The sequence below is a fragment of the Amblyomma maculatum genome, chromosome 6 (genome assembly GCF_055883805.1).
Source record: "Amblyomma maculatum isolate TAMU_Amacu chromosome 6, ASM5588380v1, whole genome shotgun sequence".
NCBI lineage: Eukaryota > Metazoa > Arthropoda > Arachnida > Ixodida > Ixodidae > Amblyomma > Amblyomma maculatum.
Window position 1 is genome coordinate 176,653,499 of NC_139349.1, and position 21,277 is coordinate 176,674,775.

The following is a 21,277-nucleotide window of genomic DNA, read 5'->3' on the forward strand; positions in this document are numbered from 1 at the left end:
TATAATAATATGGAAAATCGACTAGCCAGTATTGCTGCATTACTTAAGTACTCTGCACGCGAATTCGAGTCTACATATGCCAAATTGTTTTGAAATACTTGGACCATTCCCGAATGGTCGTGACTTAGCCGGAAGATTGGCATCAAATGCCAACCAGATGAATTGCAACAGCAAGTTAACAAGTTGGGACTGATGCTTGGGCGAGTTCGTGCGCCATTTTGAAGAAGAGTCATTGTGTGTCTTTCTATCGTCCTGATTTAAGTCTCACTGCCCTTCTTCAAGATGGCAATTATTAAGCCTTGCATGATTTAAGGCAAATATTTTTCATCAGCAGAGACGTGGTGGAAGTTATGGAGGAAGCTCTTTTTCGAGACAGGGCTACCGGCTAGCCGCAAGGCTTCCTTTCTTGTCATGTTTTCAGATAGAACAGTTCGATAATAACTATTCCACAACACAGAGCGGTTCTGCATCTGTAGCTGCAGCAGTTCGGTGACTGCTCATCATATGAGTACATTATATTTCTCGAAGTATTTTTCTTTTTTACAGATATCATAACCATGTTTTACACCATTGGAACTCCGTGGGGATGATGTCATTTGCTTTCAGACCCAATGCATTCAATCTACATTCATGTTTGCTGCTGCAAACGGCACGTAGTACAATTTTGAGCTCAAAAAGAACCTCTTTGGTGAATGAGAACGGCAAAGGCGTGGTGTTTTAAAGCGCCACGCCACATTGCTGCAGCGAAATGTAATGCGATAAGCAGAACATTTTATTCGAAAAAAATTCTCTATACTGTCACGGAAAAAATGCATCTTTCTATCCTTTCAATAAAATTACTATTATATTTCTTCCATGTGGGTATGGGCAATTTCCGGGCGTTATATAAGAAGCGGAACCTTGCTTTCTACTAAGTTTTTTACATGAGCCATAATATCCAGGCATCATAGAAAAATATATAAGCGACCAGAAGTATAACTACCGCTATCAATGTGAACAACGAAATGAACAGTGACAAGGGGCATCGTGTGGCGTATGAAAGGGAGATAAGTGTTCGGGGGAGCAATGCATCTGATTATAGATGACGAAATCCGCGTGGTTGTGGTGCTTGTACGCGGTGCCCCTTCAGACCAGCTGGCACGTCTCGACGCGAGCCAAGCGTCGCCTTGGGTCGCAGCGGAAAGCGGCGTGGAAGAGCCGTGTGTGTCGCACGGCCATGTTGCACCGCACACGCGGCGGCAGCTGGCCTGAAGAGGGAGCCTGGTCCGGGGTCCGAGAGCAGGCTACGAGACAGACACGCCTGAAGAACATCTGGCGCTCGAAGCGGTTCCGCAGAGGCTGCGGGGATGCCTGCACGGCCTGCGCGTCGCAGGAAGAGCGTTTTTCAGTGCTGCGAAAAGGGCATTTTGCTTTGACTTCACTCCATTAGGTATAGAATAAAAGTAACTTCTAAAATGACCCATAGAAGAAGTGAGTTACTTCTGATTTCAAATAGGGTGCACACTGCAATTGTTTACTGAACATCGATCTGTACTTGTTTACGCGTGCCGAATTAGAAAAGAAATGAAAAAATCTTAACCACCTCTTTCGATATTACGAGTGATGAGCGCTTGAAAATTGTCAAACTGATTAACACGCTGATGAAGCGAAGCATGAATGCCACGCCCACTGAAATATCAGCCTGCAAATTCAAAACGACGCAGTGGCCTCTGAAAGAGCAGGCATGTAGATAGATTAGCTCATGAGCTGGATGCTTTGTACACGTGCACAAAGTACTCTATCTATTATTGCATTCGCATTGAAGGCCTGCCAGGGGTTGAGAAGAGTGTGGGTTCGACTCGTATGTGCCCTGTGAAAAAACCCATTATTGATGCAAATATACGGCGATATTATATTCAAAACAGACTATAATCGAGAGTGGAAGTTACCCGGACTCCATAAACGCCAATATATAGCAAGTGACCCTATTTCGGGTACTAAGGTTCTTTTTTTTTCAATTTTGCCTCGACCACGCCGGCGGCCGCGCCAACTCTGTACGGCTGGCTGCACCGCTGCCATGGGACGACGAAAGCCCGGCTGACATTCATTTCTGGTTGTATTTCATTGAGGGCGAGGACATCACGCCGGAGGAGCTAGCACCGCAGCAGGGATGGGTGCGAGCCCACCAAAAGTGCGCAAAGAAGCAAACCCGCCAGCTCAGCGGAGGCAACTAAACCAAAGATAGAGATTGGAGTCGGGAGGAAGGTGGCAAAGCGCTCGTTTACAACAAAACAGCTGCGTCTGCCTAGGGAAGACTATAAAGACTTCGTCCAAAGGGTGGAGTAAATCTCGGATTCCTGAGAGGAACGTTGATTGAAGATCTAATATGAAAAGGCGCGGCTCTCAGCTCCGAAGAAGTACAGGTGGATACCATTTGCAAAAATAAACATCATACGACACCCAAGAGACCGCTATTTACTGACCAAGGGAAGTAAAATGGAAAGAGCTACGCGATGTTACCTTACGTCGAGACTGCAGAGAACTGCGGTAAAGAGATCATTCACGGCATTCCATTGGACCTCAGCCAGGAATAAATAAAAGACGTTTCCAGCAAGGCAGAAACAGATATTCTCGGTGGCAGATGCATAGGCAAGACGGAATCTCTACTACACAGAGCTATGCAGTGCGCCTCGTTTTCAGTAGCTCGGGCCACCGAGCAGACGTTTGTATGGATTCGAAAAACCCATGATATCAAAAATGTGATTATCAGATTGCCCCTTCCTATATGAATAATACCAGTGCGACCGACATCTGTTTGTAAGGGGCATCTGTGGGGCAACAAAAATTGCAAAGAACGAGAGCGAATTATTCACACCGTCAAGAAAAGACAGTTGCAGGTGGAATTCCGAGCCGAAGAGGAAGAATGAAAGATAAGGACAGAAGCGACGTCTGCGGGCCCGCAAAGCAGATTGAAAGCCCGGGGTAGCAGCAGCCGCATTCACTCAAATTCTTTTCTGAGATTGATCAGAAGCGAAACTCCAAGGGCTGGATTAGCTCTAGGAACCAGTCCAGGAGCCGCATGAGTTCCAGGGCCCAATCCACGAGCCAGAAAATATCCCAGACGGAAAAGAAAGAGGAGGAGCAAAGGTGGGGAGACGGCAAAGGAAAGCGAGGGGAACTAGGCAGATATAGCCTTCTAAAAGAATGAGCAGCTTATCGAGGGAACGAACTAAACTTAGGTATTGGTAGACAGGCTATACTGGACGAAAACGAAACCTTTAAACAAAAAGTTGGACAGCTATAGAACCCTAATGCATGGTAGCTGGTACACAGACTACTGAGAAAAAACGAGACCCTTTAATCTAGAAGACCGTAATGCATGACTGCAACAACTGCTTTAGGAGCACTAGCTGATCCGAGCGCCAAGGCAAGGCACGATTAAAAAGAGGATCGATGTCTTTCCTATAGCGAAGACCAAGGCGGACAAATCAAAGTATCAATACGTAATGCTAGAGGAGGTCAGCATACCGACCTCCTCTATAGAAGGGTCGCCCAGAATATAGGACACAAGTACTACATCTTTTTCAAGGGGATAGCTACATGAGTTATGGCAAACAGGGAGCCAACAAATGCATTTACTGTCAAGTTCAATAAGATACATTGGCGCTTTGCCACACTGGCTGAAGAATGGGATCCAAGAAAGGGAAGAAAAGTTGATTATGGCCGTAAAAAAAACAGGATTGAAAATGGCGGAAATAACGAAAGCCGGTCCTGCTGCAACTCCTTCAGGTTACAGAAGTAGGAAAGCAAGCAACGCTGATTGGGGGATTGAGTTTTCATTGCGGAAAAGGAAAGACCACGGCTGGATATACAACTTTAGTAGAAACATAACAGCAGTCATGCTTGTCCAACACGGAGGTTACAAACATTGATCACTTCTAGGTCAAACTCATACCGAACATTATTGCCAAAGGAAGCCCTTTTATTCGCATTGTATACAGACCTCCAGGGTAAAATAAAAACCGATCCGGCATGTTCTTCCAAACTACATCGAAAACTATGAACAAGAAAATAAATGCTGATTATATTGGGCTATCTTAGCACTCGTCACTGAGCGTGGGGATACAGGCGGGAAGACATTAAGGGCCTGAACCTCTGGCAAAACGCGCAACAGTCGGTCCTCACACTACCAACGGACCACCGCAATGGAACACGAAGCGGAAGAAGCAAGGACGTCTCTGGATTTGACCTTTCTCAGCCGTTTAAAATGCGCCACATTGCCTAAAATTTACAAAAAAGTGCGTAGTGACCACTACATCATCAAAACGGTTGTTGAAGGAGAACCGTGATAACCCAAATCCAAGTAGGCTGTTGTAATGAAGTGAGATACCATTCGAGACATTATTGTATCAGGCTTGTGTGATAGCCTGATGACGGAGCACATGTCATGCGCAGTGCGTGCGCCGCGCTATGGAAACCTATAAATACGATGGCCATCAATAAACAAGGGCTCTTCTTGTTCTGGCCGCCATGCTGTGGAGTGCCTTCCTGGCGATCTGATACAATTATAGGCCAACAGAAGGCAAAGTTAACATGGTTAAAAGCGCTCCCTGGTAAAATTAAAGAAGCAACCAGAAGGGTGCCCGAGAACCAGAACTGGAAGGAGGTAGACCTCGGACATCTGTACCTCTGACAGGGCAAAAGGCCAATGCGCTTGTGTCTATCCTTCTTCTTGCTGCGCTGTGAAATATCAAACATGTCTACCAGCCCGAACCTTATCCTGTTAAGGCAAAGAAGAACTGGAGAAAACGTTGAATCAACAGGATTGCGGTCACAGAGTGGCCTGACTGCACAAAGAAATAGAATACACACACAAACTACGAAGAAAAAACTGGCATTCTACCTGAAATAGAATGGCAAGATCCATAACACGATCGAAAAAGTGGCAGCTATTACGCTATTTTTTTGAGCCGGAAGGGTGCAACTTGCAAGTCGGCGCACAAACAAACCCCCCAAACGACGGCCCACTGTCACCCGTTAATAATTAGAGGATTATTAACGATGAGCCCTTAACGGCGCACACACTCTCAGACACGTGGGGGTAGCTGTTCCGGTCGCAAAGGAGATGCCCTCGACGTGTGTGGCAAGCTCAGCCGGAATTCAACTACCTTGTAGTGACAGAAGGGGGTGGCAGTCTGGTGCCCAGCTTTAGCCGGTTCAAGCCAGAGAGGGTCGGAGTCACAGGTAACAAACAAAACAAATTTTATACACAGCAAGACACGATACAGAGGAATACACACGAACACAAAAATGTATAGACGAGAGGTTCACAAAAAACAAACGCTAAGCATGCAGCTAATGAGGTATTCAATAACACAGAGGCTTACAATGCAGAACAATAACGAGAGGGTCATATAAACAACACCAAATTGTTCACCGGGCCCTGTTGCAGTCCGACGCCTCGAGAGTCACGATGTAGCTGCCATGCAAGACGAGCGGCGCTCCCTCGCAGGTCTGTGGGCTTGCCAGCAGCGGGTGATCCCCGGGAGTCAAGCTGTAGCACTTGCGAACAAGCCGCAATACTAGCTAAACACTGACTGACTGACTCAAGCGACGTGACCTCCATAAATAAGGCGCGCCGCGTCTCTCTGTTCCAGCGCGCCAAGGCTAGCGCTTGAACTCCACGTGCCCTCGAAGCGCGCGTCCCGCACGCTTGGATGTTCGCGCACCGGCCAGAGGAAGTCTGCGCATGCGCGACGGCCACCCACAGCCTAGCACTTTCACAACTCTCGGATCCGACAGTGCCATATCTCTGGTATTCCATATCTAGAGACCATAGGTCCACATTGGTGTAGCTTAAAGATATTAAATATTTATTAACTAATCACATTGCGGCTTGCCAGTCATACTCATTCATTTGTTTTACAGGGGGGACTGTCACACATCGTGCACACTGTCGAACACCAGAACTGCAAACTAAGAAATTATTCTGTCAGGCCACCCAGAATAAGAACAAATTATGGCTCTCAAGCTACGTTGTACCACGTAACAGCACTTCTTAATTCTAGCAAAGAAATAAAAGATACCATCCATAAATACAGAAATGAGTGCTTAAATCAGCACACGATTAGCAAAGATGTTTTACCACAGCCCTCATAAACTTCCACTGATGAAAACGTGTCTAATGAATGCTGAAAGTGTCTTTTAAACTTCTGTTATCATATCTTGATGTCCCTATGGTAATTTTTCTTTACAATTCGTGTGTGTTTATTTCACCTTTCTATTACTGTTGCACATGTTACGCTGTGTTACTGCACCAGGTGCACCAAGGGGGATGGGCCTCGTCAGGCTTGTATTACTTTTGCCCTCCCCCTCAACTATGTACACATACCTGTTGTCGGGGACAAAAACCAGATCAGAGGAACGTGCCAGGAGACGGCTGTTTTGTTCGCCTGATCGCCGGCCGGGCGGCGACTCGCGGGTGTTTATGTGTGTGTGTGTGTGTGTGTGTGTGTGTGTGTGTGTGTGTGTGTGTGTGTGTGTGTGTGTGTGTGTGTGTGTGTGTGTGTGTGTGTGTGTGTGTGTGTGTGTGTGTGTGTGTGTGTGTGTGTGTGTGTGTGTGTGTGTGTGTGTGTGTGTGTGTGTGCGTGTGTGTGCGTGTGTGCGTGCGTGTGTGTGTGTGTGTGCGCGCGCATCATCATCATCATCATCATCATCATCAGCCTGATTATACCCACTGCAGGGCGAAGGCCTCTCCCATATTTCTCCACTTAACCCGGTTCTGTGCTAGCTGCATCCACTTGACCCCTGCGAACTTCTTAATCTCATCCGCCCACCTAACTTTCTGCCGCCCCCTGCTACGCTTTCCTTCCCTTGGAATCCAGTTTGTTACCCTCAGCGACCACCGGTTATCCTCTCTTCGCACTACATGTCCTGCCCATGTCCATTTCTTCTTCTTAATTTCTACTAGAATATCGGTAACTTGAGTTATTTCTCTGACCCACTCTGCACGCTTTCTATCTCTTAATGTTACCCCTACCATTTTTCGTTCCATAGCCCTCTGGGTTGTCCTCAACTCAAGTAGAACTCTCTTGGTTAGCCTCCACGTTTCAGCCCCATAGGTGAGTACAGGCAAGATGCGACTGTTGTATACTTTCCTCTTGAGCGATACCGGTAAGCTGCTAGTCATAATCTGCGAGTGCTTGCCAAATGCGCTCCATCCCAATCGTATTCTTCTTGTTATTTCCTTTTCGTGGTCCGGGTCTGCGGTTACTACCTGTCCTAAGTAGACATATTCGCCTACTGCTTCCAGTATTTCGCTACCTAATGTAAACTGCTGTTCCTTCCCGAGGCTGTTGAACATTACCTTAGTCTTCTGCATATTGATTTTCAAGCCTACCTTTCTACTTTTTCTGTCTAGGTCATCAATCATTATTTGCAGTTCACCCCCCGGTATAAACTGAAGGTTGTACAGGCCTATGCACCTAGATGTAGTTATGATGACCAGGCAGTTGAAAGCTTCTACGAAGATGTAGAGTCGGCAATGCGAAAAGTAAAGACGCAGTATACTGTACTAATGGGCGATTTCAATGCCAAGGTAGGGAAAAAACAGGCAGGAGACAAGGTAGTAGGTGACTATGGCATTGGTTCTAGGAATAGCAGGGGGGAGTTACTAGTTGAGTTTGCAGAGCGCAATAACTTACGAATCATGAATACCTTCTTCAGCAAACGGAAGAACCGGAAATGGACATGGAAAAGTCCTAACGGAGAGACTAAAAATGAAATCGACTTCATAATGTGTTCAACCCCCGCCATTATGCAAGATGTAGAGGTAATAGGGAAAGTGCGATGCAGTGACCACAGGATGGTGAGGTCCCGAATTAGCCTAAATCTGAAGAAGGAACGCAACAGATTAGTAAGTGTGCGCGTGTGTGTAGGAAATGGCAAGGCTGCTCCTTGCCACTCCCGCCCAGTCGACCAGTGGCTCGTCGCCCCTCAAAGCGTCCCTCCCGCTTCACTGGCGCCGTTGAATACACAAACGCGGCCAACCGTGCTTTGAGTAGCTTGCAAGACGCCGAAGGAAACGGTCGTCGGTTTGAATTTCTGTAAAGCTTCTTTCATGTAGCCATTAAATCAGTTTGTTAAGTTTCACTGGAGTTTTATTCTGTGACCAAATTATCTCAGCGCAGACGCGACAACCACAACGATTAAGACAGACAAAAAGTTTGGTGCCGAAACCCGGGACTCAATCTGCCGTGGATTTGTGAGCTGAACGCTTTCTTTCACTGCTCACCTCAGCGCATCCACGCCAGGGACGTCTCGGCAACGATTGGTCACAACTACCGATGTCATCAATCCGGTGTGCTTAATTATTGGCTAACTAATTGCGAAGAAAATGGAACGCCTCTTAAAGAAACGGAAGGTTTTGCTCTCGCCAGTTACAAGGGTCATCAACGAAGTCAACGAACAGAAAACGTCACTAACAACTACTGAAGCTACGTTGCTGCATGCTAGACTCAGCAAGCTGGAGCAACAACTTGACACTGTCAATACGGAAATTGAACCATAGATACCGGAAGATGACGCAGAAAACGACTACGAGCAATTATTTGAATATCAAGACCGGATCATAACCTGCCTCGCTGGACTAAAGCTCCAAGTGGATAGTGGTCCGTTATCAACGCAGGCTGCCGTGGAATCGGCGCGTAGTGGCATCATTAGTCAAACGGCAACGCCAGCCACTCCAACGACCACGCCAGCCCCTCAGACGGCCACATCTGGGAAGAGAAGAGTGGAGCTGCCGAGGATCGACCTAACGAAATTCACAGGACGACGGTCTGGCTGGCAACCTTTTTTGGAAGTGTTCGAGCAGGCAGTACATAAAAACGAAGATTTGTCTGACATAGACAGATTTCACTACCTGCGAGTATCAGTCACGAGTAACGCGGCAGCGGCACTCGCTGGTCTTCCACCGACCTCAAGGTTTTACAACGATGCCATCCAGCTGCTCAAGAAACGATTTGGCAACGAGGAGCTTCGGGTTCAGGAACATCTCAAGAGGCTGATCGACTTGAAGCCCGTGCGCTCACCAGAAGATATCCGTGCTCTTCGCCATCTCTACGACACCTAGGCGGCACACATCAAAGGCCTCGAGACGCTCGGACAAAAGCTGGAGTCCTACAGCTCGATGGTACTTCCGATCATGCAAAGAGCGATGCCACGTGACATCCTGTTGGACTTCAGCCGATAGTGCGTTGCGGACACAGACAGCCTCGCCCGCGAACAGAGCTCCCTCTCCGATGCGTCGGCACACGCAACGAACGTAAGCGGCCAAGGTACTGTTTCTTCTCTTTCAAAGCTGCTCTCATTTCTGAGAGTAGAGGTCGAAAGTCGGGAGAATTTCAATGCACTACAAAGCATGGACCTCAACCCACAACCTAGAGAAGGCCTTAAAGACAATTGGAAGCTGACCAAGATACTTTGTTGGGCGAGTTGGTACTTATTCATTATTGATATAAACAGCGCGAACACGAAAACAAGGGACAAGAAACACGAAAGCCACAGTACATGCGCTGACTCACAACTAAGCCTAAGCCGTTTACTGCAAGGCCCAGTAAACGGCTTAGGCTTAGTTGTGAGTCAGCGCATGTACTGTGGCTTTCGTGTTTCTTGTCCCTTGTTTTCGTGTTCGCGCTGTTTATATCAATAATGAATTGGAAGCTGCATAGAAAAACGCATGACAGGCATGTCCGATCAGCTGCGATGCTACATCAAAACGCTACCCCGTTGACCTGCTTTCTGAGGTTCCAACGAGCACAAAACGCCTAGCTGTTACGCCGCAAAAACGTTAGAAGTAAAAGAAACGACTTCTGCGGTCGTCCGGCCGATGTTTCAAGTGCACGAAATCTGGACATCAGTCACGACCATGCCGCGTAAGCCTGCAGTGCAACAAACGTCGCAAGAAGCATGCCAGCACGATGTGCGACCCATCGTACACCGGGAACAGACCAACTGAACCCAACCGAACTGTGACGAACGCACAAGTAACCCTCGAAGCTACAACAACGGGAAACGGCTCTACTCCCAAAGGAACCGTTTTACTGCAGACCGCAACTGCATTATGTGGTGGAGAGACTTGCAAGACTTAGGTACGAGTTCTGTTCGACGGAGGAAGTCAGCGCTCTTACATCACTGCTGAAACATCGCGGAAACTGGGATGCACGCTTATCGGGCATGAGAGGGTGATCGTCAGTGTGTTCGGAGGCGACCAAGACGAACGCGAGTTCCGAAGAGTAAAGGTTACACTAAAGACTAACCGCGGAGACGAGCAGGAACTTGAAGTACTGGAAACAGATACCATCTGCGATCAACCTATTCCCTCACCACCAGAGAGAATAATGAAACGACTAAAGTACCTTGGTTACGAACCGGCCGAATTCTCAAACGACAACGGGACAGAATGTGTTGATCTCCTTATCGGATCTGAGCACATATGGGGCCTCAACACAGGTAGATCGGTCAAATTAGGAAACCGACTGAGAGCAGTGGAAACGTCAATGGGCTGGACTGTTTAAGGGCCCATCGAGGACGATGTCGAGCAGGCCCACTGCTTCCAAACCATGGCACTACGAACATCTGTACTCGAGAGGCAGACGACAGATATTCTGACCAAATTCTGGGATTTAGAATCAATTGGACTTAAGGAGGTCGAGGAGAACGACAAAACGTGTCAAGCTTTAGACTTCTTTGAGGACAACATCAAGCGAGTCGGTAACCGCTATGAGGTTGCGTTGCCTTGGAAATCTGAGATTTCGCTCGAGGGTAACCAAGGAATTGCTCTGAAGCGCCTCAACCAATTAGCCAACCGACTCAAAAGGGGTCCTGACCTTCTCGAAGAATACGATGCGGCGATCAGGCAGTACGGTATTCTGGACATGGCAGAAAGCGTAGAAGAAACGGCCGACTGCAACCACTGCGTTTACCACATGCCTCATGAAGCAGTGCTCCGTGACTACAGAAAATTGAGAGTTGTGTTTGACTCTTCTTCCCACGCCAAAAGTACAAAAAGTCTTAATGACAACCTTGAAACAGGACCCAACTTAACGGCAGACCTCGTCGGGCTTTTGCTCAATTTTCGCAAGTATTGAGTTGCGCTTGTCGCGGACATTGAGCAGGCCTTTCTGCAAATTGGAGTGCGAGACCAAGACAGAGACGCTCTGCGATTTTTTGGTTCCGAGAGACTCCTCAGGCCGGTACTTCGTTGCCTCCCATTGAAACGTGGCGCATGACGCGCGTACCGTTTGGAACCACCGCAAGCCTGTTTCTGCTCTCCGCTACCCTTCAGCACCACTTGATGGCTTGCGAGGAAGAATTTCCCCACACTGCCAGGCAGCTGCAGCAAAGCGATTATGTAGACGACCTACTAACCGGCGCATATGAAGAGGGGGCTCTGAAGCTCTACAACGAAGCCAACGCGATCTTCCACTCCGCCTCGATGAAGTTGCACAAGTGGTCGTCGAATAACGAAAGGCTACGCCGACTATTTGGGCAAGACGGCAGCGAAAATAAGTCTCTAGGATTCCTCTCTGGGGTGCTGAAGGTGCTGGGACTGACCTGGGACCACATTACCGATCGCCTGACCTTTGCGCCATGTGTCGCAAGCTCCAACAAAATGGAGACAGACACCAAACGTTCCGCGCTGCAAACTACCGCACGGATCTATGACCCACTGGGCTAAGATCCTGTTTCAGCAGCTGTGGCGCCAGAACGTCGAATGGGACCATGCCCTACCAAACGAATTAGCTGCAGGCTGGAAAACATGACATTGTGAATTGAAACATCTTCCCGAAATACAGGTACCACGGTACTACGGTGCGGACTTCAGCGGGCCGGCTACAAAAACGCACCTGCATATCTTTACAGACGCCAGTCCGCGCCATATGGGGCGGTCGCCTACCTCACCATTGCTTCGGAAGACGTCCTAACTTCAACAATTGTAATGAGCAAATCGAGGGTGGCTCCACTTAAAGAACTCACGCTAGCAAGGCTGGAGTTGATGGCATGTTTGCTTGCAGCTCGATTGTGCAGCTACATATTAAAGACGCTGGGGAAGCACCCTGATTGCGGTACTTTTTGGACCGATTCCGCGATCGCTCTCCATTGGATTCGAGGTGACGATGAACGCTGACAGCAGTTTGTGCGAAATCGCGTCCGTGAGATACAGCAAAGCACCGGATGCTATGATGGAGGCACTGCCCGGAGAAAGAGAACCCTGCGGATCTCTTGACGCGTAGCGTCACAGTTTCCCGCCTTGCGGCTAGTCAGATGCGGTGGACGGTACCCAAGTGGCTCTGCGCACAGGAAAGCGAGTGGCCAAATGGACTGGTGCAAGCAACCTTCACAGACAAGGAATTAGAGAGCAGGCAGCCAACCAAGGCACTGCTGGCCATGACGTCTCAAGTGACCGCGCCTGCATTATTGAACGTTAACAGCTACAGCCCTTTCACGACACTGATCAGATTCACGGCTTGGTTGCTTGGTTTCATCTTTAAGGCAAGACGACAAAGCGATGAAGCCGGACTCATCACCCCCGAAGAGCTAGATCGGGCCGAACTATTTTGGATACGTAATGAGCAGATAGAAGGCTTTTCCAAGAAGCTGCACAGCGTTCGAAATCAAAAAGCGGTGCCCAACGACTCTCCGCTCAGAAATGCTTCTCTTGTGGTGGATGAAAATGGAATTCTGAGGATTGACGGACGGCTACAACGTAGCCACCTGAGCTATGACTCCAAACATCCCGTCGTCATACCAAAGGGAAGCCCCCCAGCGAAGCTGCTTGCTCACTACTGCCACCTCAAAGGATACGCACGGAGGGATACGCCACACGCTTACGCAGCTCAGAGAAAGATATCACGTGATCGGAGGAAGGCAGCTGGTGAAAAGAATAGTACAGGAATGCGTAACATGCCAGCGGTTCAACGCACAGCCGGCAAACGAAGTGACAGCTCCGCTACCAACAGACCGCATAACCTGTAGTGAACTTTTTTCCTTCCTTCCTTCCTTCCTTCCTTCCTTCCTTCCTTCCTTCCTTCCTTCCTTCCTTCCTTCCTTCCTTCCTTCCTTCCTTCCTTCCTTCCTTCCTTCCTTCCTTCCTTCCTTCCTTCCTTCCTTCCTTCCTTCCTTCCTTCCTTCCTTCCTTCCTTCCTTCCTTCCTTCCTTCCTTCCTTCCTTCCTTCCTTCCTTCTTCCTTCCTTCCTTCCTTCCTTCCTTCCTTCCTTCCTTCCTTCCTTCCTTCCTTCCTTCCTTCCTTCCTTCCTTCCTTCCTTCCTTCCTTCCTTCCTTCCTTCCTTCCTTCCTTCCTTCCTTCCTTCCTTCCTTCCTTCCTTCCTTCCTTCCTTCCTTCCTTCCTTCCTTCCTTCCTTCCTTCCAGATATTCGGCGCGCGCCTCCGAATTCCCGCGTGCAAGCATCAACCAATCAGCGGGCAGCTTTTCTCGAAAGATGTGGAACTTCGATGCGGCGCCGCGCGGGCTTCACGCCGCGCCTGCCTAATAAAAATGTGCGTCGTGACACGCACTCCTACCATGTGACAGAAAAGGAACTCTTTGCAGTGCCGCAGTGGCTACGGCACTTTATTGCTATACCGAACCGAAGGATGGGGGATGAAATCCTCCCCTCGCCAACCGCTTATCGGTTAAGGCGAAACGCTAGCATCCGCGTGCTTTACGATGTCGTAAATAATTTATAGGAAACAGTAGGCGCAGTAGTTGTCACAGTTTCTCCGTGGACATCTTTACATTGCCATAAGGGATTGAAGGCAGGTCGAATTGAAAGCGGACAGAGAAAGACGAGCCGTAGTGGAATGATGTATTGAGTAATTTCGACAACCTGAGCATATTTAGCGTGCATTAACATCGCACAACACATGGATGCTTCTCCATTTCGCCTCAAGGAAAACGCAGCCGTCAGCAGTCGGGTTCGAAGGCGGGCACTGCGGTTCAGTAGTCGATCGCCTTAACCACTGAGCCACCGCAGCGGGACTGTGCGATGTCATCATCATCACCAGTCGGACTATACCCAGTACAGAGCGAAGACCTCTCCCCTTTTTCTCCAATTAACCTGGTCCTGTGCTAGCAGCATCGATTTGACCCTTGCGAATTTCTTTATATCATCCGCCCGCTCAATTTTCTGCCAGCCCCTGCTACACTTACCTTCCCTTGAAATCCAATTGGTTGGTCTTAAACACCATAGGTTCTCCTCTCTTCGAACTATATGTCCTGCCGATGGCCATTTCTTCTTAAGTTCGACTAGAATGCCAATAACTTGAGTTATTTCTCTGACCCATTATGCACGCTTCCTATCTCTTAACGTTACACCTACCATTATTCGTTTCATTCCCCTTTGCGTTGTCCTCAACTCAAATAGAACACTTTTCGCTAACATCCATGTTTCATCCCCATAGGTCAGTACCGGTAGGATGCAACTGTTAAACACTTTCCTTTTTAGAGATACCGGTAAGCGGCTAGTCATAACGAATGAGTGCCTTCAAAATTAGCTCCATCCCACGACTGCTGACTGCTGAACAAACACAAGGTCGCGTGCAAGCATGCAGTGCTTAGAAAGAAGAGTCTCGAAATGATCAAAACATTTTTGCAATAATTACCACAGGTGACTAAACTTCGTGCTATGCTTACGATCCTGAATCAAAGCAACAAACAAGCAAGTGGAAAAATTCAAGTTCGCCTCGCCCCAGGAAAGCTCGTCAGGTGAAATCAAACCCCAAACAATGCTTATTTCTTTTCTCGACGTAAGAGGAGTCGTATATTCAGAGTTTGTTCCGCAGGGTTAGCAAGTTAAAAAGGCTTTCTACTTGGAAGTTTTGAAAAGATTATGCAACAGTGTGCGGCGGAGCGGCCTAGCTTGGGGCAGTTGGGTGACTGGTTTCTCATCATGACAATGCCCCTGCTCACACAACCTTGTCTGTATGACAATATTTCACCAAAAATGGTATGACTCCTGTTCCTCACCCCCCATACACACCGGACCTTGTCCCGTGTGACTTTTGTTCATTTCCTAGAATGAAACAACACGTAAAAGGCAAGCGTTTTGCTTATATTTTGGTGGTAAAGAAAAAAACGGCGGAGGCGCTGTCAAGTATCACAAAAGATGAATTTAAACCATGTTTTAAACGTGGAATGAAAGATTAGGCCAGTGTATTAGTGCTAGTGAAGAAGACTTTTGAAGGAGATAGTTGTGTTTAAATTGTGAGTAAATAGGTTCAGCAAGAAATTAGTTCGGTTTTTTTTGGGTACCCCCTCGTACTTATACTGGCGCATGTAATGCCGTGCATGGTTAACGTTAGCGCTGGGCATTTTCCAGTTTTTCTCATTCCATCCACCCGTCGTTTGGCCATCCTGACACTGTATAGTGGAGACGCGATCGCATCGGACGAGTGTAGTCGTGACGTGCCGGAGCTGTGGATTTGGAGAACAAAGCTGACCGAATTTGGCCCATGTGAGAAGTTGGGGTTTTGTCGTGCTAGCCTGTGAAGGTGACTATGCACTGTCACTATGCGTGTGTCACTATGCAGTGACAAGGAGTTTAAGATGAGGCTTTACTAGCACGCAGAAGTGCGTATGTATGAGGTACGCTACGTAACAGAGTCTTTCCAGGCAGATGATGGCATAACCTTCGCACTGTCGCGATGAGAAGGCCGATGACAACAAATGAAGAGTCAGGGAGTGAAACTCGTTACTAGGTTGATTTGTGCCTGCCATAAAACTTAGCGGTTCGGCAGCGGCGAACCGCGATAAGAGCAAACGCCCTCCTTGGTCGTCGAACAAAGAATGCCGTTCCACTCATCAGCGCTCAAGTTAAAGGCGGCGAAGAAACATCTAGATAAATCCGCGAAATGCCTAGCATAACATGAAACATTGTAGAAACATAAGCACATGGCTGGAATTCTTTGAGACACATCTCGAAGCATCTTCTGCAACAATGGAAAATATAAAGCTGCGTCTCGACAAAACGATTATGAACAAAGAATACACAATCAATCCAGACACTACAATCCCAATGATAAGGCCGCATGCCGGCGGCAGCAAAAAAACAACAACCACAAATAGAGCTTTGAATGGTGCGCGGCATTATAATGCCAGCCGTACGAGAACAGAGAGCGCTGTGCATTTGCAACAGACGAATGGCGAGACAGCGCTTCGGATTTTTTTTTTTTACGTTTTACAATTCACGTCGCTAGCGAGAGCATTCCCTGTTGTAAGTAGACATTCCAAAACATTTCACGAGACCTTGAGAATACCTCAAGTTACAGCTGTGGTGTGCTTGTGTGCGCCTCTTCTTCAGTGTCTTTTATACTCTCTTTAGGCCAAAAAGGAGTTTCAAGCTATCAAGAGATTCACATTGCTACGAAGATGACGAAGCGGGCAGTGGCGCGGGGCGCAGCGCTCGCGCCAGGCCCGCTTGCCATTAATGCATATTTCATCGTCATGTCATCACGTCGTTCTGTTTCCGTTGTGTCGCCGTGTTCCATCACTTGTCATGCCACCACGTAACATTTGGTTTGAGGTGCGGTTCATCCCCATCCTCGCCTTGCACTGTCGAAGCCAACTGTACGCCGGGTCCATCTGCCCAAAGCCAGGGGAGATTGCCGCCCAGCTCTTCCCCAGCCTTTTTTGCTCAGGCCCGACCAGCCGCTGTCCCCAGCTTCGTCCCCAGCCCTAACCACAACACACGATGACCAGGAAGAGCCCAAAACCGACCCTACCGACCCCACGACGAAGCGACCTCTCGACCACTCGAGCAAATGCAGCACCCCCGCCCAAGCCGTCCGGTGTGTCCATGAGCCTTGACCTTCGGCAAATGGTGAAGATTGGAGTTGATGCTCTGGTGCAAGCATTCCTCCCATCTTCGCATTCATTCTGGTGTCTAGTGTTTCATGTCCCAATCCTGCGTCTGTGTTCATCGTCGCGTTATGCATTGGATTTCTAGCAATCGATCGGGACGATCGATCGGTGGCCCCGGGTAATGCTACGAAGATGACGAAGCGGGCAGTGGCGCGGGGCAGAGCGCTCGCGCTAGGCCCGCTGGCCAGTAAAGCATATTTCATCGTCATGTCACCACGTCGTTCTGTTTCCGTTGTGTCGTCGTGTTCCATCACTTGTCATGCCACCACGTAACAATATCTTTCATACACTCCTTTCCTACAGCATAATCCACTAGGGAGATCTTTTTCGAAGCGTTGAACGAAACACTACTAAATATATTACTACCGGGCCACGCGTTGTTGGTCTTTACCTAGTCGCACAGAGGGGAGCTGCACGTGCATGCATACCTCAAGAGCCGCCCTGACGACGAGAGCAGCGCGCATGACTTCATGTACGTCGTAAATGGTGTCCGGTTCCAGCAAGCCGCGCTCTCTTTCCAGGCAGGCCACGCTGCGGCGGTATTCGTCCGAGTCCTGCAGTCGGATACCCGCAAAAATCGCCAGCGCGCGAGTAGACTGACCGTGTACCGCGCCCAGTGAGCCGTAGTTCACGAATGGCAAGGCTCCCGCATAGTAGACGGGATCCAGCACAGACAGGAGAGAGAAGCAGCTTGTGCGTGGGTCAGCCGCGTGTCGAATCAGGCCAGTCCTGCGACAATACATTGGCGGGAAACGCTGTCATAGTGCCTGTAGTTATTAAGTCAGTTATCCGAGAGGTAATATTAAGTATATATTGTCAAAGAGCAGGGTGCTATCACAGATTATGCGCAAAGAATTCGATTCAGCAGACGATACATGTAACTACCGGAAACCCCAGCGTTCAGTCTTTGCAGTTCTCTACCTTTAATATACTGCTACGAACAGGACGAAGCGGGCAGAGGCGTGGGGCGGAGCGCTCGCGCCAGGTCCGCTAGTCATTAAAATATATTTCAGTCTTTTTATCTCGTTGTCCTGTTTATTTTGTGTTGCCGTATTTCATCGCTTGCATTATGCCACCACCAATAATATGAGCGCACAATGAATATTTTTGCTTACCTGGACCATGCTGAGAAACGTCCGCACAACTGTAGTAACTTTGACACGTTTTGCACAGTCGTTTTTGAAACGGCCCGATCCACAAGGGGCGCAGAGCTTCTGATATGTACCTCAACTTGTGTTCCCATCCTTTGCGCTGTTTCACGAATCACAACAGTCGTCTGTGGCTTAAAAATGCATATTTTACACCCTTCCTCTACGTTCACATCTATACATGACATGACTAAATCACTTTCAAACACACTGCAGCTATTTTGAATGTTCCCCTTTCGGTGCAATTCACCTCGCCGCGGTAAGAGACGACCAGCTAAATCTTCGAGAACATGATTATAAAACATATCTATTAACACTGAAAACAAAAAAGAAACAGTGGTGTCCGGGAACATTTACATTACCTATAGTGACCATTTTTACAGCACGAAATTGTTCACATTCCTTTTTTTTATCAAAGCCAAGCAGTACAAAGCCATAATCATAATCGACAGCCTGGCTACTCCAAATTCCTTCCCCAAAATCTTCAATTAAATTTGCCCTGCGTAAGTTCCTTCGCTCTACCCTATGCAAACAATGTAAGCTCTTCCGTTGACTGATTCTCTCCCACAACCTTTTGCCAAGTACTCCATCCTTTAAATCATGTCCTTTGTTCTAAAGAGCCATCGGTTATCTAGTGTCCGTACAACACGCCATCCATGTGCCCATTTTTATTTCTGCTATTGGATGTCCTCTACTGACCGTTGCTCCCGGACCCTGGTCTGATCGCCTTCTGTAACTGAATACATCTACCATTTGTCTATTGCATATCTCACTGCGTTGTTGTAACTGCCGTATTTGTTTAATAATTACATTGTTACAGGGAAGATACCCAGTCCGAAAGCTGTCCGCACCACTAACGTTGATGTCAGCACCCATTTCAACACCCTCAGCGTGTTATTTATTTTATTTATTTATAGGTACTGCGATCTGGCACAGATCATAGCAGGGTGGGAACAACAAAAAGAAATACAAGCATATTGTCACGGACAACAGGGCTAGACTTGACTAAAACGACGGGATGAAGCTGTACCAGCAGGCGAAGTCCGGCACACAGCACGCGAGAGTCAACTTCAGTGTCCTCTTCTTCCAGGCGCAGCAAGAACATGGGGACACCAGGTGGCATTACTCCCCCTCTTAAAAAAAGAGATAAGGGACGGAGCGCGAGCGATGGCCAATGTAAGCGAAAAGAAAGACCAGCACATTGACAGCATAGATAACGGAGGCGGGGTAAGATGCCCTACGCGACAACGAAACAAGCGCATAGCGCACTACCGCGTGCAATAGGGCTTCATGCGGACAACGTGCACGATCTCGGAGCGTGGTTGCCGACGCGAGGGCTGCACAGTACCCACTGGAAGAACTTCGTAAGTCACTTCCGTGACTCGGCGCAGAACTTCGTAAGGTCCGAAGTAACGAGAAATCAGTTTATCGCACAAGCCGGGCCGACGCACCGGGGTCCACACCCAAACTTTCTCTCCAGGATGGTATGCGACGTGTCGATGACGGAGGTTGTAGCGGCGTGCATCCGTGCCCTGCTGTTGTTGAATGTGAATGCGGGCAAGTTGACGTGCTTCCTCAGCGCGCTGAGCAAACTGCTCGGCGTCTGGCGTGAGTGGATGATCATCTGTGCAGCTCGGAAGCATGGCATCCAACATCGTCTGAACGTCACGTCCGTAAACTAGGCGAAATGGTGTAAAACGCGTCGTCTCTTGGGTGGCCGTGTTGTAGGCATATGTGATGTAGGGGAGAATTTCATCCCAGTTTTTGTGCTGCGAGTCTATGTACATTGCGATCATGTCGGCGATGGTTTTGTTGAGTCTCTCCGTGAGGCCATTCGTCTGCGGGTGATATGCAGTACTTTTTCGGTGGCTGGTATGACTAAGCTCGAGCACATCGTGCATGAGCTGTGCCGTAAACGCGGTGCCTCGATCGGTTACGACTAGGGACGGTGCACCATGACGCAACACGATTTGCTGCATAAAGAATTGGGCGATCTCAATTGATGTGCCCCGCTGCACTGCCTTGGTTTCCGCATAACGTGTGAGATAGTCGCGACTATAATCCATTTGTTACCCATCGATGACAGCGGAAATGGGCCCAGTAGGTCGATGCCGACTTGGTCAAACGGCGACCGAGGTGGAATAATAGGTTGGAGCAAACCCGCGGGCTTGAGAGGAGGCACCTTTCGACGCTGACACTCGCGGCAGCCTCTGACGTAGCGATGGACGGCGTCAGAAAGTTTAGGCCAATAATAGGCTTGACGAACTCGAGCGAGTGTGCGTGCAAAGCCCAAGTGGCCGGAGGTGGGCTCATCGTGGCAAGCAAAAAGGATATCGTCGCGAAGGTCGGCCGGCACCACAAGGAGGTGCGCTCGATCAACAGTGCTGGAGTTTTTCTTGAATAAAACGCCATTCCGAAGACAGAATGCAGACAGGTGCCTTCCAAATTGACGGGGGACGTCAGCAGCGCGACCCTCCAGGTGGTCAATGACAGGCCGAAGTTCTGGGTCAGCTCGCTGTCGGGTCATTATATCTGAGGCATTCACTAGTCCAAGAAAACCTCTGTCATTCGTGACGTTATCGACAAATCCGATGGGTGCCCGGGAGAGCGTGTCAGGACGCAGCACCCCGACCCACGCATCGCAAGAGGTGAGCGCATTCACAGTGTCAGCGGCCGCTCGCTGACTCGGCTGCAACGCGCAATGATCCTCCGTGCACGCATTGGATGTGTGTGGCCTGGGGAACGACGGATGCGCCACGGACTTGCCAATAGTGACGTGTGTGACGGCTGTGGCGAGGTAGAAACTCTCGAACATCTTCTACTGCGCTGCACCGCGCTAGCCGAACCACGACGTGAGTTGCTGGCGGCTTACAGAGCGCAGGGGGTAATCCCGGACAGCGTAGCTGTGCTCCTGTGGCCGCCGCGCTGTGCGCGCGCCCGCGAGCGAGCTCACGTGAGCTTGTGTGAGTACATCGAACAGGCGGGCTTGATGACCCGCCTATTTCACCTCGCCAGATAGTGCGCGCTGGGACTGAACGCTCCACGTGTGCTACTTCCCACAATAACAGCTGATCGCCCACGACAGCCGTCAGTGTTTTGTACAGTGTGCAAGTGCGTGCGTAGTGAACAGTTGCCTGGACGTGGAGCTATTGCGGAGGCCCGCCCGACGTGCCGAGTACTCAGTGACCTAAGACGTTTGCGGGTGGGCCTCATGCAAACTACTGTATACTGT

At 49.0% G+C, this 21,277-nt stretch overlaps 1 protein-coding gene across 1 annotated transcript in view; it reads right to left on the bottom strand.

The window, feature by feature from the left end:
* Nucleotides 1–1,125: 1,125 nt before the first annotated feature.
* Nucleotides 1,126–21,277, bottom strand: part of LOC146187469 (uncharacterized) — a 36,916-nt gene continuing 16,764 nt past the window's right edge. Inside the window, exons 3-4 of the mRNA XM_084608212.1 lie at nucleotides 17,326–17,626; nucleotides 1,126–1,359 (exon numbers count right to left, since the gene is read on the bottom strand). Of these exons, the coding sequence (XP_084464338.1) occupies nucleotides 1,126–1,359; nucleotides 17,326–17,626 (535 nt within the window). The remainder of the gene's footprint in view (nucleotides 1,360–17,325; nucleotides 17,627–21,277) is intronic.